The following is an 18,797-nucleotide window of genomic DNA, read 5'->3' as shown; positions in this document are numbered from 1 at the left end:
GCATTCAGATATTAGAAGGATTATGATAAATATCTCCAGAGACAGTAAGTGACATAAAAGACATATTATGAAAAATACATTCAATGAAGTACACTACAAATCATTATGAATATTCAATTTCAATCAAACTAAAATGAAAGAGAGTACTCAGGGACTCTGGATTTGAATCTGAAAAGACAATTAAATGAAAAGAAAAAGAACTAAAATGAGAGAGATAATAAATATTATCTTATTAAAAAATGCAGAGAATATTAAGTAGGCTTTTCACCTACAATATGGAAAAAATCAGACAACAGGATTTTATGCATCTTAATATGCTTAAAATATGATCCCTCAAGTTTTGCTGTTTATTCTGGGAACAGAGATGTTCTGGGAACAGGTATGTTTACCTCGAGCTGTTCAGGATCATTTATAAGAGAACTAAATATGCTCAAATGGTAGGAATGATAGCAGGAAAAATGAGAGTAATGCAATTTGTGGCAGATTTTTTAGTGTGGTAACATTGAACAAATACTGAGAAGAGGAATAAGGTGTATCAGTATCTTAGGACTCAAGTCTGTTCAGATCACTGGGACCAGACAGCTGAATTTCATAACAATGATATTGAAGCATATTAGTATTAAGTAAAAAAATCTCATAGTAATGTTTTGGAAGTTTTTACTGAAAATATTAAAAACATAGATATTTTCCTAATCAGTTGATTGCATTTATTAAAACAGTTTTGCAGAATTCTAACCAATTTTTATGTACATTGGATATATGAAATACATATTCTACTCAGTAAAATGGGGATGTTTGATTTTGCTTTCTTTAGTAGGCTGAAAATTTTGATTAAATTTGTGAAGCTTCTAACTAAAGGATTATTCTGCCTGAGAAGAAAATATTTGTTGTGTTTTCTTCCTTGTCCTTTGTTTTCTCATATCTTCAATCTTAAAGGCATCTTTCAGGGAGAAGAGGCTCAGGACCGTAAAGGGTAAGAAATATTATTTCATTACAAGCAAATATTGGGTCTTTTTCTTAATTTCTGGTCATTTCAGGTTTTAGATATTCATAAAGAAATGTAGTTTTATGTGAAGATCTGTTCAGTGACAATAGCACAAAAACAGCAAAATAATCTGTGCTCAGCTTTTTAATAAAGCTGCAAGCAGAGTTTGGCTTTATCTCTACAATCTCCCCCACCACAGACACATAGACAGAATTAAAAAAATAAAAAAAGAAAATGCAGCCAACAGCTTCTAAATGATATCAAATTCTTGAAAAATTGCTGGCAAGTCTATGAAAATACACATTAAGATAATGTAAAATGTTTGGTGCTGCATTTCTGGATAGAATAAAATATCTATTCACAGAAATGGAATTAAAACCAAAATAAAATTATTTTGCCACAAAAAGGGGCCAAACAGATCCCTGAAACCTACTTCAGATAATATTTTCAAGCTGATCAGTGTGTGGACCATTTGTATAGCAGAGTTTGTTTAGTTTATGTGTTCAAAACTAAGAGACTACACTGACTAATCTATAGAAATTAGATAGAAAACTAATCCCACAAAAGGATTTTCCTGTTATTTTACTTTGGATCAGGACAGTGTGTGTCCCTCTCTTTAAGGTGCTGGAAGATAAGGTCACCGTGGTCAGATGCCATACTCCCAAGTCATATCAAAAGAAACACACACACATGCATGCATGCATTATAATTTGTAGCTCACATCCACTGAAATATTCAACAGAAGATGCCCTCTGATCACGATGGTGTAAGGGACACAAATCTAATTTCTTTTATCCACTGCTGAAAATCACTAACTTTGTGTCATTGTCCATGAAACCCTGGCTTAAAACAGTCTTACAAATACCAGTTTTCCATTACTTAAGCACAGAAAGCAATAGAATAAAGAAAATGTGCACATTCTGTCTCTGTCTTCATTAACTGAAACTTTTAATATACCTCAGTCTCTTCCACTATGTTTGAATTATTTTTAGCACAGTGAGCCTTTTGTCTACCCCCCCCTGCTCCCCTTGCTTGCAGTCTAAGAGTTTCTGATAGTCTCCTGAGCTTCTTGACAAGAAAGCAAGTATGACACATTGCAAGATTTGCAGTGTCTGTTGCAGGACGAAAGACACACAGTGGAAAAGAGGCTCTACAGGGTAGAACTACCAGCAAGGCATCCAATGAAAGCTGATTTTGCTTTTCATAGCAGATCTTTTACAAGTATTGGATTCCAAGATGTTGTGGAACTGGGAGGGTTAACACCAGAAAATTAACTACATATTAATACCTGAATTTATATTGCTCAGTTAGAAGCATCTGAATTTTTTCCTTGAATCCTTGTAGACTGGGGAATCTAATTTTTTGCCTTGAAAGACATGCTATTTTTTTTTTTCATTCTTTATTAGGATTTATGTAGTGTTCTGTGACACTGAAGTAAACTGAGCAGGAGGCTTTAGTGACAATAAAATTTAGATTTTTGCTGCTGAATATAATGAAGATCTAAGAAAATACACAGATAGTTTCAACAGTTACTATGTAGAGGAACATGGAATATACCAAACATCTGGCTTCATTAATCTGAGATGAATTTAAAGCCCTGTTTGGGATCGGCACCTCACCTAATGATACAATCACATTTTAATAGGTATTTTATTTGTAGGAAAAAATGGTTCATGTCTTTCAGCATCTACAGCTGTTCCTAAGAACTTGATGGGCTATGTGGCTTTGGAAACCCATGTAAGCACAGCCTCAGCCTGTACATCCAGTCCTGAGGGCACAGAGGTCTAAGGAAACCCACCCTGAGTTCCTCTGGTGAACACTGTGTAGCTTCATCTGGTGTGATGGTATCTGTGCCTGCCATTGCTAGTTTGTTCTCATTAACTTGAATTCACTTCACACTTCAAACATTTGGCATCTGCTTCCCCCCTTCGTAACACCTTTTTCTTTGAAAAATATTGCAGAAGTCTCTCTGTGTCTTTCTTAAGCTATGATGCAATTTCAAAGAGAAATGTTTGTGATCTGGCTTTAGACAATGCAGGAACTGTGACAGGTCTATACTAAATATTCTTCCTTTACCTTCTCCAAGACAATCAAGCAATGACCAAAATGACATGCTTTTCTGATTGAAGTGCATGTGGTTCACCTTTTGCTTCCATTTTACTTGTACTCCATTTAAACTTCTTGATCTCTCACCAGCCTCTCAGAGTTCTTTATAGCTTGTGTTGTTACCGTAGTTGTGCAATATTATACAAACGAAAAAAAATTCCTATGCGTAAAAAGATTTAAGAATAACACAGTAAAATCACAACAAGAGAAGTTGTTCAAGGTAGTGAACACACCAATGAGATTTTGAATGTCTTACAAAGTCTGGTGTTCTAACTTCCAAAAATTGCTGCATATTGGATATGCTCCATGTATTACTCTAAAGTAGGTGGGAGACTAATATCTGGAAATTAATTACTTGTATGTAGAGTTTCTATGAAACTCATTGAATTGATTAATCAATGTAATATTTTTCCAACCTTGCTATTATGATCTTAACAATTTTGATGCTTTGTGGGTTAAACTACAAATTTCAATATTCATTAGCTCTCATTTAGAGAATCCCCCAAGGGGCTGACTTGGTCTGGCTTCTCTTCTTTATGGCTTTTACAGAAACCAATGGCTTTCCTGTGCTAGAGATCATGCAAAATAACATAAAGAATCTGCTGGACCTTCCTTTTCTATCTAAGACCTTGTGGTTTCTGTGAGCAGTCGGTATCAGTCACAGAAATGTCCCACAGACTGTAACAGGAGGAAAGGTAGATCATGGCATAATTTCCTTTGTGCTATTGTGTGAACTGTGCAAAGCTGACTGTTCCTTTCTCAGTTTTAATTACAGAGACAGTAATTACCTGCATTGTATGCATTAAGTAAAATGCATAACTTTTTAATTAATTTTTTAACATTTCACAACTCTATTAGAAAGGGTTGCATATATAATTAAGTCAAATAAAACATGGAATACACTTGAATGAAATGTGATAATTTGACCAAAGACACAAACAACTCCATTGTTATGAATCTGCTAATACAAAAGGGTCCATAATTACTGCAACTTACAGTCAGTAAATTACAAGAAATACAGTGCATTAATTGAGCCAGGAAGATTACTGATATCCTTGGGAGTCAGCCTGTGCTTCTGTCAACCCTGACTGACCCTTACATTAGAAGTTCTTGCTTCATGTCTGGAATGCCTTTAATATTTAGCTTTGTTGAAGTAGTTAATGTTGGAATAACTTTTTTTTTTAATAGTAGGGAAGTATGAACAGTTTTTCCAAGTCAGAACAGTGCCATTTATATCATTAAAATTTCATGAGTTATGACTTCCCTTGGTTTTGTTTGAGTTGTGAAAAAGAAGTACCTTTTATTGTATTCCTCTGCTTAATTATTGACAGTTTCTCTGGTGAGTTTCAGAAGCATTTACCTTATATTTCTAACATACTTTCATCACAAGGTCTTCTGCTTGCTTGCAGGGATGCAAGAACTACAAAACCATCACATCAGAGACTATAAGAAGAAGAAATCAATGGAAATCCAGTCTTTTAGGTGCTGCTGTGATCATTAATCACCTTCCCTTACACTGGGAGAAAAAAAATAGTTCTCAATTTAATTTTAGTACTGAATGCTAAAGAGGCATTAAGAAATGCACTTACTTCTCTCTGTTGAATATGATGAATTCTTTCCTAACGGTTTCCAAGCACTGCTGCAGGTGTACGTTCTTTAAAAAACAGCATGAATAGGTTGATTAAAAAGATGAGAAATCATAGACAAAAATCACAACAACACAAACAACACTGAACAAAAAGGCTTATGAATGAATGCTATCAAGAGGCATTTCGTAGACTCATTAAACTGGGCTGTGATAGCACAATCAATCTCATTCTTTTGAAAGAAGTTCTCCACAAAGAATTCCTGAGGATTTTTACATCTGATAGCTCTAGGAAGAACAGCTTGCATGAACATTCAAAATCATTAGGAGTAGCAACGTAATTTATAAAACCTCACTGGAATGATAATTCAAGTCTGGAAATTATTATTAATCTGCTCGGTACTCTTGGCTGTTCATACAACACATCTTTCTACGTGGGACACATTAGTCAAGAGTGGAAGAGACAGCTTTAACATATTTATAAATAACAAGCCTTTTCACTGTATATTTTTCATTTTTGGTAGTAGCAGCAAATAAATACTCTTTGTAACTATTTGTCCATGTGTGGGAAGTGTTTTTCACAACTGGCAACACTTTTTCATACTTTAAATGAGCATCTATGATAATCTTAAAAATTATTATAGCTCAAAGATGTTGTTACTGTTTGACTGAAAGAAATGGTTGCTTTTCATCTTGCTTTGGAAATGATTTATGCAATGTATAAAATGAGATAGAGAACCTGAGTCTATTTTCAGAGATGATAAAACAGAACTTAACTGAGTTTGCCTATTAGAGTGTAAACAAAATGCCACTGACTGCAGTCACAGACCCCATCTTACCAGTGGGCAGGTTTCCTTAGCTCTGTCTTTGGATTTGTTTTTGGCAAGTCGCTTTTTCTTTTTATGGAGAGGCTTGGACTCTAAAATCATTTCTTCAAGTTCAAATGTGGGATCACAGTTCAGTCTTCCTTTCTGGTACAAAAGGATTCAAAGTTACTCTTTGAAGCATCGTTGTGCTTTTTAATTTGCTTGGCAAGTGTTAACAGCAGTAATAATGAACCAGCTCCTCAATCACATCTGTAAAATGAAAGCTCTCTTTTTAGGCCTGGAGTGATGCTCAAAGTTTAAATAAGGGAGATAAGATAAAAATCATATTATAAAGCAATTATAAAGAGTTAGATCCTCTTCCTAGTTATAAACAGATACATTCCTAGAGTGACTAAATGATGTTACTCCATAAGAGAGATTAATCTGGCCCAGGGTCTTCATCAGAATATCAGTTAGTGCTATAGAGCATAAATGACACTGGTAATAGTGCAGAAGAGATGAGGAGCACCGCTAAGACCTTGTTGAAATCTGATTTTCTGAAGTCCTGCAGTGGATTCATTTACTTAGATGCTGTCCATGAGAATAAAGGAAGGAGCAGGTCTGTTTTGGTTAGCAGCACTTATACAAAAATGAGTTCACGGTATTATAGAATCCCAGGTTGGAAAGGATCTCAAGGATCACCTGGTCAAACTTTTCTCGTCAAAACCACAATCCAAAGTCTGAACAAGATATCCCAGCAACCTGTCCAGCTGAATCTTAAGAGTCCAGTTTTAGGGAATCCACTGTTTTCATGGGCAGATTATTGAAATGGCTGATTGCTGTTGTGTGAAATTTTGCTCTTGTGTCCAACTGGAATCTTCCCAGAAGTACCCTTTATCTTTTCCATGTGACTCCCTGCAAAAAGGGAGTCTCCATCTTTGTAGCTAACCTTTAAATAATGGGACATGGTGATAAGATCTCCCCTAATCCTTCTTTTCTCAAGGCTCTACAGCCCCAGTTCTCTCAGCCTTTCCTATTATGGCCTATTTCCCACTCCTCTGATCATCTCTGTGGCCCTTCACAGGACCCTCTCCAGCCTGTCCACATCTTTTTTGTGTATTGGGGACCAAAACTGAGCACAGTATTCCAGGTGTGCCCTGGCAAGTGCTGACTACTGTGGGGCAATGACTTCTTTATTTCTGCTGGTGATGCATTTGTTGATGCAACTCAACATCCCACTGGCTTTCTTTGCCATGGCAGCAGCCTGGTCACTCACGTTGAGCTTGCTGTCCACCTGGACCTCCAGAGCTGCTGGAGTTGTTCCTCAGCTGGGTAGACTCCACCCTGTGCTACACCCCTGGGTTATGTTTTCCTAGGTTTAAGACCTTACACTTGTTGAACTTCATAAGGTTCTTGTTAGGTCTTCCTGCAGTTAATTCTCCCAAAGTGTCCACTTCCCCACTCAGTTTGTTATCATCAGTGGACTTCCTCAGGTACACTTGATCCCATCATCCACATCACTTGTTAAGGTGTTGAGCAGATCCATTACTGAGCCCTGGGGGACCCCACTTGTGACAGACTGCCAGTTTGAGAAGGAGCTGTTTTCCAGCTCCTCCAGGGTGCAGCCCATCAGCCAGCTCCCCACCCATTACATGGATCACTTTTCTATACCATAACACAAAAATTTCTCAAAAAGGAGGCTGTGGGAAACTATATCAAAAGCCTTAGAGAAACCCAGGTAAATGAGAGCCACTTGCCCCATATCAACTGAGCAGGTTACTTTGTCATTGAATAAGATAAGGTCTGGAAAGTACCATTTGTCCTTGGTGAATCCTTCTTGGCTTTTCCCAGACAGGTGTTTCATTCCAATCTATTGTTCTTTTTCTGTTCTATCCACTTTTTATAAAGGTTTCCCTTACCCATTACACACATTACTTAAATATTTTGGATTCTCCATAAAAAAATGTTATGTTAATTTGTGATGCTTGAAGCAAATTTTAAGATTCTTTGTTATACCAGGAGGTCCTTCACAAAAACAATTTGAATTGTGTAGTAGAAGATGTTAAAAGCAACCTGTTTTCCTCTGGGACTTCTGAGAGTTCAATCATACCCTTGTCACTGTCAAGGTGGAAGTACTAAACTAAAATATGTCACGTATAAATGACAGATATTTTTAGTTACCAAAGACACTAAATATTAAAATCACATCAGAAGCTACTTGTATAATTTGTGATGTCCTACAACAAAACATTTGGTTTAGAGATCTCTCTATCGTTTTTATTCCTAGCAAATTTTGTATAGTCAGAGCTTAATATTTAGATATCTGATGCTTTTTCCTGCATGTTAACCAGTCAGCTTTAGTAGAACATATTTGGTTTTTACTACTGCCAGTTTACAGCTTATTTATATTTATTAATAAATAAGTAATTCCTTAGGTTTCATCAATATCAGTTTCTTCCCTGAGTATCCATAGTTTTTAGATTTGATTGAGTAGTTAAAAAATATATCACTTTAATTCTGAAGCTTTAAAAATAAAACAAATTATATTTTAAAAAAACCTAACAACAATTTATGACTCCAAGCTGAAAATGAAGAAACTAACTAAGCCATAAAGAAACACATGTGCCACTTAAATAAGACTATGTTTATGGAATCAAACTATAAGGGAGACATTAAGCTATGGGACATTGCTCCCATGGGTCTCCCATGTGCTCTCCTAGCTGTAGAAGGCAGACAAGCTCCTGACACTCATGGCAAGCTGTCTAAATTTATAAAACTCTCTGGTTTCAAAACACTCTGCAGGTCACAGGGCCCCAATTCACCTTCTCACCAAAGGCTGAAAAACAAGAAATATTTTGTTGTGTGGCCCCTATTTATCAGTGAACATTTTGCTGGTGCTACAAAGAGAATGTTCCTGGAAAATATGTGACCAAACTTGGTCTCATGAAACAACAAAGTTTCCATAAAAAGAAATGTTTGGCTAGAAAAGACACTTTGATTCTCACCTCAATGTTTTTCCTGACACACTTGATCGACCTGGTGGAACAAGCCCTGCAATATCAGACTATACACAGAAGAGTCTGGTAGAGCTTGTAATGGGACTTTCAGATTAATCTGGATAGATAAATGAAACATTTTACTCCTATTTCCTTTTAAATGTTGAATATTTGCTTCACATATTACAGATTTCCCCTTCAGTTTTATAGATGCCTGCCAAAACACAAACAAAGTGAATTCAAATGTGGAAAGAAAATCTGTCTTTGCAGAGTCTGAGACTCTTGGAACCCCACATATGTTGTATCTTTGGGTGTGGGGAGCTGGATGTCCCTTATAAAGTACTCTGTTGTGAAGTTTTCCACGTGCTGATAACTGGGGATTAAATTTTAGCTGGGAGTAGGAAGTGTAAACAATCGGTTGAGTTTTGCCTGAAAAGCAAGTCCACCCCTCTGATATCCTAAAGAGCAGCTCTAACTTCAAAAAAGGAAAAGAGGAAAGCCAGTCTCCTCTCATCTTGTAGATCCACACACCAGGAGAATGGAGTCCAACAGGTCAAGAGGGGCTTTGTTCTGCATTGCTTTTCTTGGGACAGCAACCTCAGTGTAGGGGGGACCCTGGCATGGAACAGCAATTATTCCAGCTGCATGGACATCAGGTGAAAGAGTCGTGGCCTGGTAGATATGACATTCACCCCTCCATGTCTCTTGCACGAGGATTGAGCTAAGAAGTGGAAGAAAGGACTTTCCCCACAGGTGAGCATTGCTCTGGAGAGCCTGTGAGAGGGACCTCCTGCCTTTCCCTTCTCCTGTTGTGCTTGTTACCTGCTGTGTTCCTGGTCTTTCTCCCAGTTCCCTGAGGGAGATGCTACTTACCCACCCACAGCTTTACTCTCCTGCAGGATGTTACTTCCAGAGAGGCTCTGGTCAGGTGCCAAGAAGCCCAGCAAATACGGAGAGCAGTGTCTTGGCAGCACACCTGGCTACCTTTGCCCCATTAGGCAATGCTCTCTCTCACCTTTAGTGTCTGAAGGGCTGGATCCTGTCCCCATCATGTTTATCATGAACTCTAATGTGCACCTGGACGAAGTCAGGTTCTACCTATTCCACCTTCCTCATCTTTATTTACAGTTGCATTAAAAAAAAAAAACAAACCAGAAACAAACCTTGGTATGCTACAAATACGTTGTTTGGACAATAATTACAGTGCAATATGACTGAAGAAAGTGAAGCAGCACATTAACACCACAGTCATTGTTTTTTATTCATGGCACCCAAATATATTTTAACTTGAAAATTATGAAAAAAAAGGGACTATACAGAAAATACCAACAAAATGAGACCACAGTAAAAAAGAAACTACCAGATTCCCTCACAGAATAGGAATGTTTTATTGTGAGAAACTCTCACAAAGGAAATAGGTCAGCCTTTTGGAACACTATGTTTTAAGTGAAAAAGTAACTGCATACTAGGATGTTAAAAAGTTTTCCAAATGTTATTCAAATGTCTAACTTTCACAGCCACAACAGTCTTCTTGGTATTCTTTGTCTCAAAATTAACTCGGGCAATCATTTGCTCTAACAGCTGAAATGCAAAGTCTGGAAAAAGTTTTCTTTTATTTGAAAAGGAATGAAAAGTGAGCCAAGGTTAATTAGTTTTTGTTGTGATCTATTGAAATGGGATGAATTTTCCCTTAGCTGTGACTGAGTAAATGAAAGTAGAATCCCAAGTAAATCACTGAAGAGCAATAAATACAAGCATAAACAAGTAAAACGGCAATGATAATTAAAGTTGGAGTTTACAAACACTATTCACCTGGAATATTGACTTACGTTAGGAACAAAGCCTGGGGTCACAGCTTTCTCTAGAACAGCATCCCAGTTGACATCAGCTAGGTATGGAGAGTTTTGGATGTCTGCAAGGCTTGAAAGGCGGCACTCTGGGTCCTTAGTGAGGAGCTGTGATCAAGCACAAGGCATTTTCTAAGGGACTGGATGCCATACAGAAGAGTAAATACTTCACATACAGAAATTGTATGATACATATTTATAAGGAAGAAAATAGCTAGGGAATCTTCTAACAGATGTTAGAAGTCCCATCTAAAAAAAAAAATTAAAAGTAATAACTCATAGGATATGAGTACAGTTTAATTGCCACCAGATGGCTGTTGCAGGCATGAAGTGTATAAATGTATTAGTAACAAAAGCCTGCTTACAAATACACAAGAGCCCACAAGAAATGAAGCACCACAGATCAATGCCACCCAATAATTTGTATTTTCTCTTTATTATTTTGGAAGTTACACTGACCATCCTGGCAGCAGTTAAAATTATCCACCTCACTGCTCTATCTATTCAAAACTAGATTGTTAATTGCTGCAAAAGACATATATTTTTTATTACTCTATTCAGACAGTCACAAATATTTCCTGTTTAAGTATCAATGTTGATGATCTTAAATACCTAAAAGGGACAGATTATTTTTGCAGTTTGGCCAGACAATTAAAGCAAACAAAAACCTGAGATTATAGGAAGAACGATTTTTAGGGTTGGATGCACTCAGAAAGAACCCTTCCTTGTAGCCTAGTGATGTTTCCAGCAAAGTGCCTCGACTTTTGTTGTTGCAACTATAGTAACATGGGACAGGAAGAAATACAGCCATTTTAAAATCTAATCTCCCTGTCTGGAAACTGCAGCAGAAATTCAGAGGAGAGAGTGCTCCTTCCCTCCCTGTCCCACTTGCATATCCAGAACAGGGGGGAAATGGGATCAGGGCAGAGATGAGGAATTACTGATCCCCAAACATTTACTATCACTAATGAAGCAGCTTTAAAATAAAAGAGATATTAAATTTTTACTTCTTTGAAGCCATGAAAAGCCTGAGTCTAAGTTTAAGAATACTGCATCTTCTGAAGAGAAAATACCAACCCACTAACATTCAGAACATCCCAGAAATAAGCTCCGTTCTCTTATCTTTGAAATATTGACTACCTAATGTGTGTGTTTGTCTGATGCCTTTTCCAGTGTTGGAGGGGCTTCTGGAAGAGGAGAGAACAGAGGACAGAAGGTGTTTGTGCTTTCTTACCTTTTTCAGTAGTGCTATCATGCCCTTGCACCATGTGGATGAGTAGTGAACTCTTTCAATCTTGAACATGTTGAGTATCTCATCGATGGGGGTGGCTGAGTGAATTTCATAGGGCCTCTGGGATAAAGTTAAATCAATATGAAGTCAGCAAGAATGGATAACTGAGCAGGCTATTCACATTTTCCTGAGCTCAGTATTGTTTATCTTAAAAATATCAAAACCACAAAAACATAATGATTCTGAGACTAATCCTTTGTGTGTGTGCTTTTCTTTGGATGTAATGAATGTAATTACTCATAAATGCATTTTCTCTGAAAACTTTTCTCTTGTGAAAGAAGTATCAATTCAAGTGAGATTAATAAATAATTTTGTTCCTGGGGCATTCTCTGCGAAATGTGGATTGTTTACTACTTTTTTGCTTGTAATACTAGTGATCAGTTCTTGTGACCTAAACCAACAAAATTGAAAAGAGTTGGCTGAAAGGAGCTTTGTCATCCTAATTTTACTGAGTAGCAGATAAAGAAACTAAAAAATGCTCACAATAGTCTGTGTCAGAATCACAGTAAAAAAAAAAAGACCCAAATCTCAATCCTTATCTTTGACTTTTTTAAAAATTCAAAATGAACACAATACATGGATCTGCTGTCATGTGCTTGCAGTGCCTAAATTCTTCTATAGATGAAGAAAAGCTCTGGTCTTTGGAGTGCATTGTTCATGAAGTTTTCTCTGATTTATCTGTTATTACATGCAGAATTTGGAAATAAAATACTACTTATAAATTTATACTCCTGTTATTTTCTGTGCATATACTTGTATGTTTGAAACAAGTTGCTACAATTATATTTAATGTATTTTTGTAAACAGGGACAGAGAGTGGATTGCTCGTGAATTAAGTTGTACCCAGCAGGTGATAAATATGTGATTTGAGATGTGCAGCTAAATGCCACCCTAGCAGCAGTGTGAAAATTAATGCATCATAATTCATAAACAACACAGAGCTTCCTATCAATCCAATATCCTGAACAGCAAAGGGCAGACGCTCATTACCTTGACTAAGAACTGATTCAGCCCTTGACTTTTGCTAGTATTGTAGAAGATTATAATTTAAAACTATTTGTAGGTGTTAGTTATCTAATCTGTTAAGGAATCAAAGTCACACTTCATAAAGACCCAGGACATATTCTTATTCTGGGAAGATTCATGCACATATTTAACTTTCAGATGAAACCAAGTGCATTCCAGGACACTGGAGTGCTCTAAAAATAAATCCTAGGAAGGTCTAAATCTTTTTGTTTTGAGTCCCATTCAGTTAGCCCATTGTAATTTAGCTATATCATGTCCATATGAATTCAACAGGACCTAAATGTCTGATTTAAATGCATAATTTTCTTGACTTGGGGTCAAAATTGTCATTAGAAATAGTCTGCCATATGCTTTTCTCTACATGTGGTAATGTTGCCATAAAACAGTTATTAAAAACGAAACTTTTACACAATTTCTGTCACCCAGAAGCAACCTACTGTTACTTAGCTTGATACAACAATGTGATCAATAAGATCATTGAGAAAGAATGTGCTCCAATTCTTGAAAATGGCAATTAACTCTAAAATTAGCAACTATAAGGAATCATTAAAAGTTTTTTGTTAAGGATGTTTCTGCCCGTGCATTTTTCCTGACAGGAAAATCCCTAAAGTTTACCTTATTTTCAAGATTATTAGCATTCTAAACTCCTAATTTTTTGAGATTTGCAGAGATTTTACTTGTTTTTATTAATTAATTCAAACTATAAATGGCCATTATAAATTTAGTCTCTTGAGGCCCTTCATACCTCTATCTCCCCAGTTTTTCATCTATTCAATCCACTCAAAGGTCTTATCCCTTCAGTTCTATTTTGTGGAAAAAAGAAAAAAAAATCTGGTTTGCTTTTTTCAGGCTTTTTTATCAAAGTCTGTTGTTTATTCACATTGCAGTGAAAGTCAGAATCTGGGAATCCTACCTACTACTCATTCCTTCACATTGTTGTCTCTATTGAATTCATAGCATAGACATTTATTGCAGCATATTTTAGCAGCTGTCTATAGCTCAGGAACAGTCTGACACATGGCACAGTTTGCATCATACAGTTAAATTACTGTTAAATTTCATGGATCTTGTGAAAAGATCAATGTTTGATGCAAGGCTGTATGAATTTGCTTTTTTCTTGCTAGCTTTTTTATCAGTAGCTGGATAAGGAGAAAAATGTACCTACAACTTATTGAGAAATGTTAGCTGTACTCTGGGTAACCAAAAACTGGTGCAGAAAGCTCAGTACTGGACACAACACGCTCCTGTATCTACAGGCTCATTTCAAGCAGAACATGTTTTTGGCTGCCCAGCAGCAGGAAGCCAGAAATGAGAATGGCTGGAATGCCTTGAGCACCCTGAACAGTGGAGGCAAATAAAAACAATAATTCAGCACAATGAAAAACAACTCATTTTTAATCATTTTTCTTTTACTTATCACCTCTTGAATTCAGGCTGTCAGCATCATGCACTATGCACAGCTCTGAGGTGGAAAATCAAATTTGTGATGTTCCTTATTTCTAATGCTCCCTCCTTTCCTGCCTCCTGCAGGCACCAGGCTCCAGCTGCAGACAGCCCTGTGTCCTGTGCCCCATGCCACAGCCTCCTCTGTGCCCAGGGCTGCTGCTGCTGGCAGGGTGGGTTTCTCTGAGCACCCACCCGTGTTCTTGGTGGCAGTGGGGCTGTTTCCTTGCTGCTGGACAGAGAGCTGTGGAGCCTGCAGGAGCAGGGGCTGTGTGCTGCAGGTTTAGCTCCAGCCTTGTGTGCAAACTGTGCCTTCGTGGCACACGGGGCTCCAGAGCTCACAGGGGTTGAGACAGCATTGTGCCTCGGGTTAAGCACATTTCCTCAACCTACTGCTACTTCTCTTGTGTCAGCTTAGGCCTTGTCCAGTCTAAAAAATTTTAAAAATATACACCTTTTCCTGTCCATACAGTGGTGTGGGCTGCCAAGCCATCCTCTGGCTTCCTCAGTAACCAAGAGCTGCTCTTCTGGAGAAAACAAACAGCTGGCTTGGGTCACTTGAGCAGGTTCATATGGCAATGCTTTTATTTTAAAAAAAATCTAACAAAAAATTGATTCAGTCTCAACTTTGCTTTGTTTGTAGCCAGACTGACTTATTCAGGAAAGACTGTATGGATCTTGGCAAATGGACATGATTCTATATAATTTTTCATTTATTAAAGTGAATTTGTCACATCAAAGTGATCTCTTGTGATTAGTCTTGGGAGTTCAGCTTTCATTAACAATCATTCATTGCTCTCCTTTCTTGGAGACACTCACTGATGAAAAGGTTGATATAAAACCACCAGGATATTCTCTTAATTTACTGTAAGTGCAGCAGAACTACCATCTGTGGCAAGGACTGAGGATGTATTATGCTTATCACTGCCAGATTTTAACTTCTCAGGGAGAATGTCAGTCTGAAAACTCCCTAAGGTTTGAGAATTATGGTAGAGAAAAAATGATAATAATTGTTAGTTTGCTGTTTTTGTTAAGAAAGTTGTTTAATACTCCTCTACTTTGAGAGATGAAACTCTGCGTAGGAGAGTCTTTGCATGGGAGACATTTTTGTCTCAAGAGCATGGCTTTTGTTATTTCTATGGAAATACAAAATAGATTGGCCAAATTTTAGGCCTTTGAAAAATGTAGCTTCTGAATTAGCAATATGCAGACACTCTGAAATTATATTTTCCATTTAAAAGTAGGAATAATAATTATTCTTTATTTTTATTTTCCTTTATGTATCATCCTACATGAAATTGTGAGATCTTGTGAGTCGGATTGCCTGGCAAGACGAGGTAGAAGAACTGTATTAGTGTCATAACATAAAAATGCATACTGCAATGCATTAAAATCCCCTTTCCAAAACAGGAATGAAAAATAATTTAAAAACCCTGAACAGCTGCTTTAGCTACGTCATCACCATGAAATATTATCTAAATTACTGTTTTCCATGGGGAATAGTAAATATTAAAGCAACTGACTGAAATCCTTTGAACCAAAAGAATTTTCCATTATCTTCTGTGATATTAGACCATGCTCAGGAAGATTTTTCATTAAGCTTATTCACATAATTGATTAGATAAGAAACAAATGCACTGGCAAATAATAATTTTCTGTAGCTGGGCCAAGCATTTTAGGATTACATTAGATCTCTTATGGTATTAGCCAAGAGAATCAAAAATATTTTATATATATATATATATATATATATATATATATATATATATATATATAAGCATTATAAAGAAGCCATTAAACATTGGGCCTTTACTTAGCCAAATTGGGGCAAATTTTCCTAATATATTTGAGTATGGGGTGAAACTCTCCCAAGAGTGTTTTCACCTGGGAAAGAATCAGGACAACATTCCTGACCTGGGCCTTGTACACTCAAATTTCATCCTGAAGAGTGCACTCAGGGGTACTGAAAATTTGATATTTTTGTTAGATAACAACAAATTTCATTCTTACCCAACCCCTCAGTAATTCATACGCTGTAATTCCTAATGACCACCAGTCTACTGGGTACGAATATCCTGGACCTCCATCCATAAAAGCCTGGAACACTTCTGGAGCTAAAATAAATCAAATTGAACAAAAAAGCATTTTGTAAAGGTTAGACTATGGGTATTACTTGACAGCTGAAAAATTAATGAAGACTCAACAAACTGTAATTAAATAGATTTGGAAGCACAGCATTTTCAGGGTGCACTTTCACTGCTTTGTTTTACTGATAACAAGCAACTTTTGCCAGTCAGGGTATTTCAAAAGTCAGTAATTTCATATATTAATTCTTACCTGTTTCATTTAAGTTTTATGTTATGTGAATAAAAATAAGTAATAGGAGGGGAATTCTTGGTCTGAAGTGTGACTTAGAACATTTAGGGCAATGTAAACATTTTATGGGAAAAATATCTGCCAGGTGAGGTGATTCTTCTTGATTGATGAAGGTGTTGGATGTGGTAAATCTCATCCTTATTCTACATTTAGATAGAACTAATCAGAAAGGCTTTAAAGGTATTCAACATAGGAAAATGGTACTAAATAGAAATAACTTGACACTGATTTTATGATGTGAGAAGCTGTCATGACTGGAAGAAAACACTCTGTCAATGAAGTAATGACTTCCATAAAAGTAACTTCTGTGGAGGAAAAGAAAACAAATTTTCAAAACAAGGATTCACTTTGTCTAATTTCATGAAAAAAACAGTACTAAATAATGCTACTTTAATTTCTTCAGAAAACCAGATATAAATAAGAGTGGATATCAAATGAAATTGAAATGAAATGAAATGAAATTAAATTAAATTAAATTAAGTGAAAACTTGGTCATGCTTTTCTAATGATTTAACAGCAGAATCTCAGTACTCTTTGTGAAAACAACACTTTCACTGGAGATCATCTAAACAACACTGTCCTCAGCCATCATGCCAGATTACAATTACCATGTGAGTCTCTTCTGGCCATGATACCGAGTCTAATGTACCACATTGTCCCCTTATTTCCATGGCCTCACTTTGTGATGTGCACACTGCAGTGAATGATGTAGTCTGGTCACACTTCTGACTGGCAGTTTGGGTTTCTACTACTTATGGCATCTGGAGAAGCACCTTTAATAAATGGAAAGGCATTCCTTTTAGAAGAGTTTTTACAGTCCTTGCCTTATGGATGGCAACCTAATGATTTAGACCAGACCATTCCAGACCTGAATTCAGAAAGTCTTCGAGAACCAAATATAATAGAAGGTTTCAACATCCATTCATTAGTTATGACAAACCTCTAATCTGTAGAATAAAAAGCTGTGAATGTATGAAAGTGGTCTTATACTCATTGACCAGCAGGATCATGTCTAAACATGCTTGGTATGAGACCTGCAGGCACCTAAACAAACATTTTTTCTGGAATGCATGTGTTTGGAGAATAGATGACCAGTGGATCTCTGGCAGAGGAAAACTTATGCTGTAATAAGTTACATAAATCAACAGTGCCATAAAGAGCCATTACACTGACTTAACTCTGTCTCACCTCCAGATGACATAGCTTCCCTTGGCATGCTCTGTCTTTGTGTGTATTTCAACTCTTATTTGCATGCTGCTGGTGTGTAGGCACATCCTAAAGGGGTGCAGTCTATCAGAAAGATGGATGGTGAGAGCATAAGCAGGATTCTTTTTATTACTTCAGTGGATCAATGCACTTAAATTGCACATCAGGCACCAAACTTGTATTTTGAATATCACCATAGGAACCTTGTAGTGAAGGTTTGCTTGATTTAGCCCCATTTGTTACGGTTTTTGCCCACCATGCCTAGATGATGTACAATATCTCATTACAGAAAATAACCTTTTGGCATTTTTACTGAACTATGCAAGTGTAATACTGGTTTCGCTATTTCTTTTATAGATTTAACATTTTAATAATGAGACAGGTCACTATCTGATTTCTGTGAGAGAGGTAAAAGCACTTTATTGATGTAACCTATGATATTGCCAGAATGGTGCAGGTGTTTTGCTAATTTAGTGACTGAGCTATTGACTTAAATTTTATTTTATTTTATTTTATCTTATTGTTCTAAAATTCTCAAGGTCAACTCTTCCTATATCAGGCAGATCAGCAGAAAATGTTTTCTTTTGCCCTGGAGTTTTGAAGCTGTTTTCTCACCTTATGCTGATGGCATTCTTAGGTCAGAATAAGAGCAGTTAAGGTCCCAGTTTTTAAAGCAGATAGCCCCTTTTTGCCCACACTAACAGCATTATTTTCAGTCCAGCTGGAATGCCTCTCTGCTTTCCATCAGCTCCATTGAAACAGTTGTAAACACTCACTTCCCATGAGGGGGGACTGGCAGAGGGTGCAATATGATTTGCAGTATCCTATACAGATTTTTTCTCAGGGTGAAATCTCATCCATGTTGAAGCCAGAAAACCTTTCTATAGTTTGACAAGACAGTTAAACACCCATTTCACACCAAGCTTGTGCTTAATGTGTCTAAAATTCTTTTTGAACTGAGACATTTGGTGCAAACAAAGGGCTCCAGGCTGTGTGCAGGCTTCTGGAGTTTGCCTGCTCATTCAGAAACAGCATGATTTTACAGAAAGACAACAGACCCTCCAAGTGATAGAATTAGCCAAGCTCTGAAGAAGTAGAGCCATGAAATACAGGACATAATGTTGAGTTTT

At 36.9% G+C, this 18,797-nt stretch overlaps 1 protein-coding gene across 1 annotated transcript in view; it reads right to left on the bottom strand.

Moving 5' to 3' along the window:
- The window catches only part of STK32B (serine/threonine kinase 32B), a 126,564-nt gene that overhangs the window by 15,293 nt on the left and 92,474 nt on the right, over positions 1–18,797 (bottom strand). Inside the window, exons 6-10 of the mRNA XM_033513871.1 lie at positions 16,096–16,199; positions 11,560–11,676; positions 10,308–10,433; positions 5,516–5,647; positions 4,681–4,745 (exon numbers count right to left, since the gene is read on the bottom strand). Coding sequence (XP_033369762.1) covers positions 4,681–4,745; positions 5,516–5,647; positions 10,308–10,433; positions 11,560–11,676; positions 16,096–16,199 — 544 coding nt within the window. The remainder of the gene's footprint in view (positions 1–4,680; positions 4,746–5,515; positions 5,648–10,307; positions 10,434–11,559; positions 11,677–16,095; positions 16,200–18,797) is intronic.

This window comes from Parus major, chromosome 4 (assembly GCF_001522545.3).
Source record: "Parus major isolate Abel chromosome 4, Parus_major1.1, whole genome shotgun sequence".
Lineage (NCBI taxonomy): Eukaryota > Metazoa > Chordata > Aves > Passeriformes > Paridae > Parus > Parus major.
This window is presented reverse-complemented; position numbering and strand designations above follow the sequence as displayed.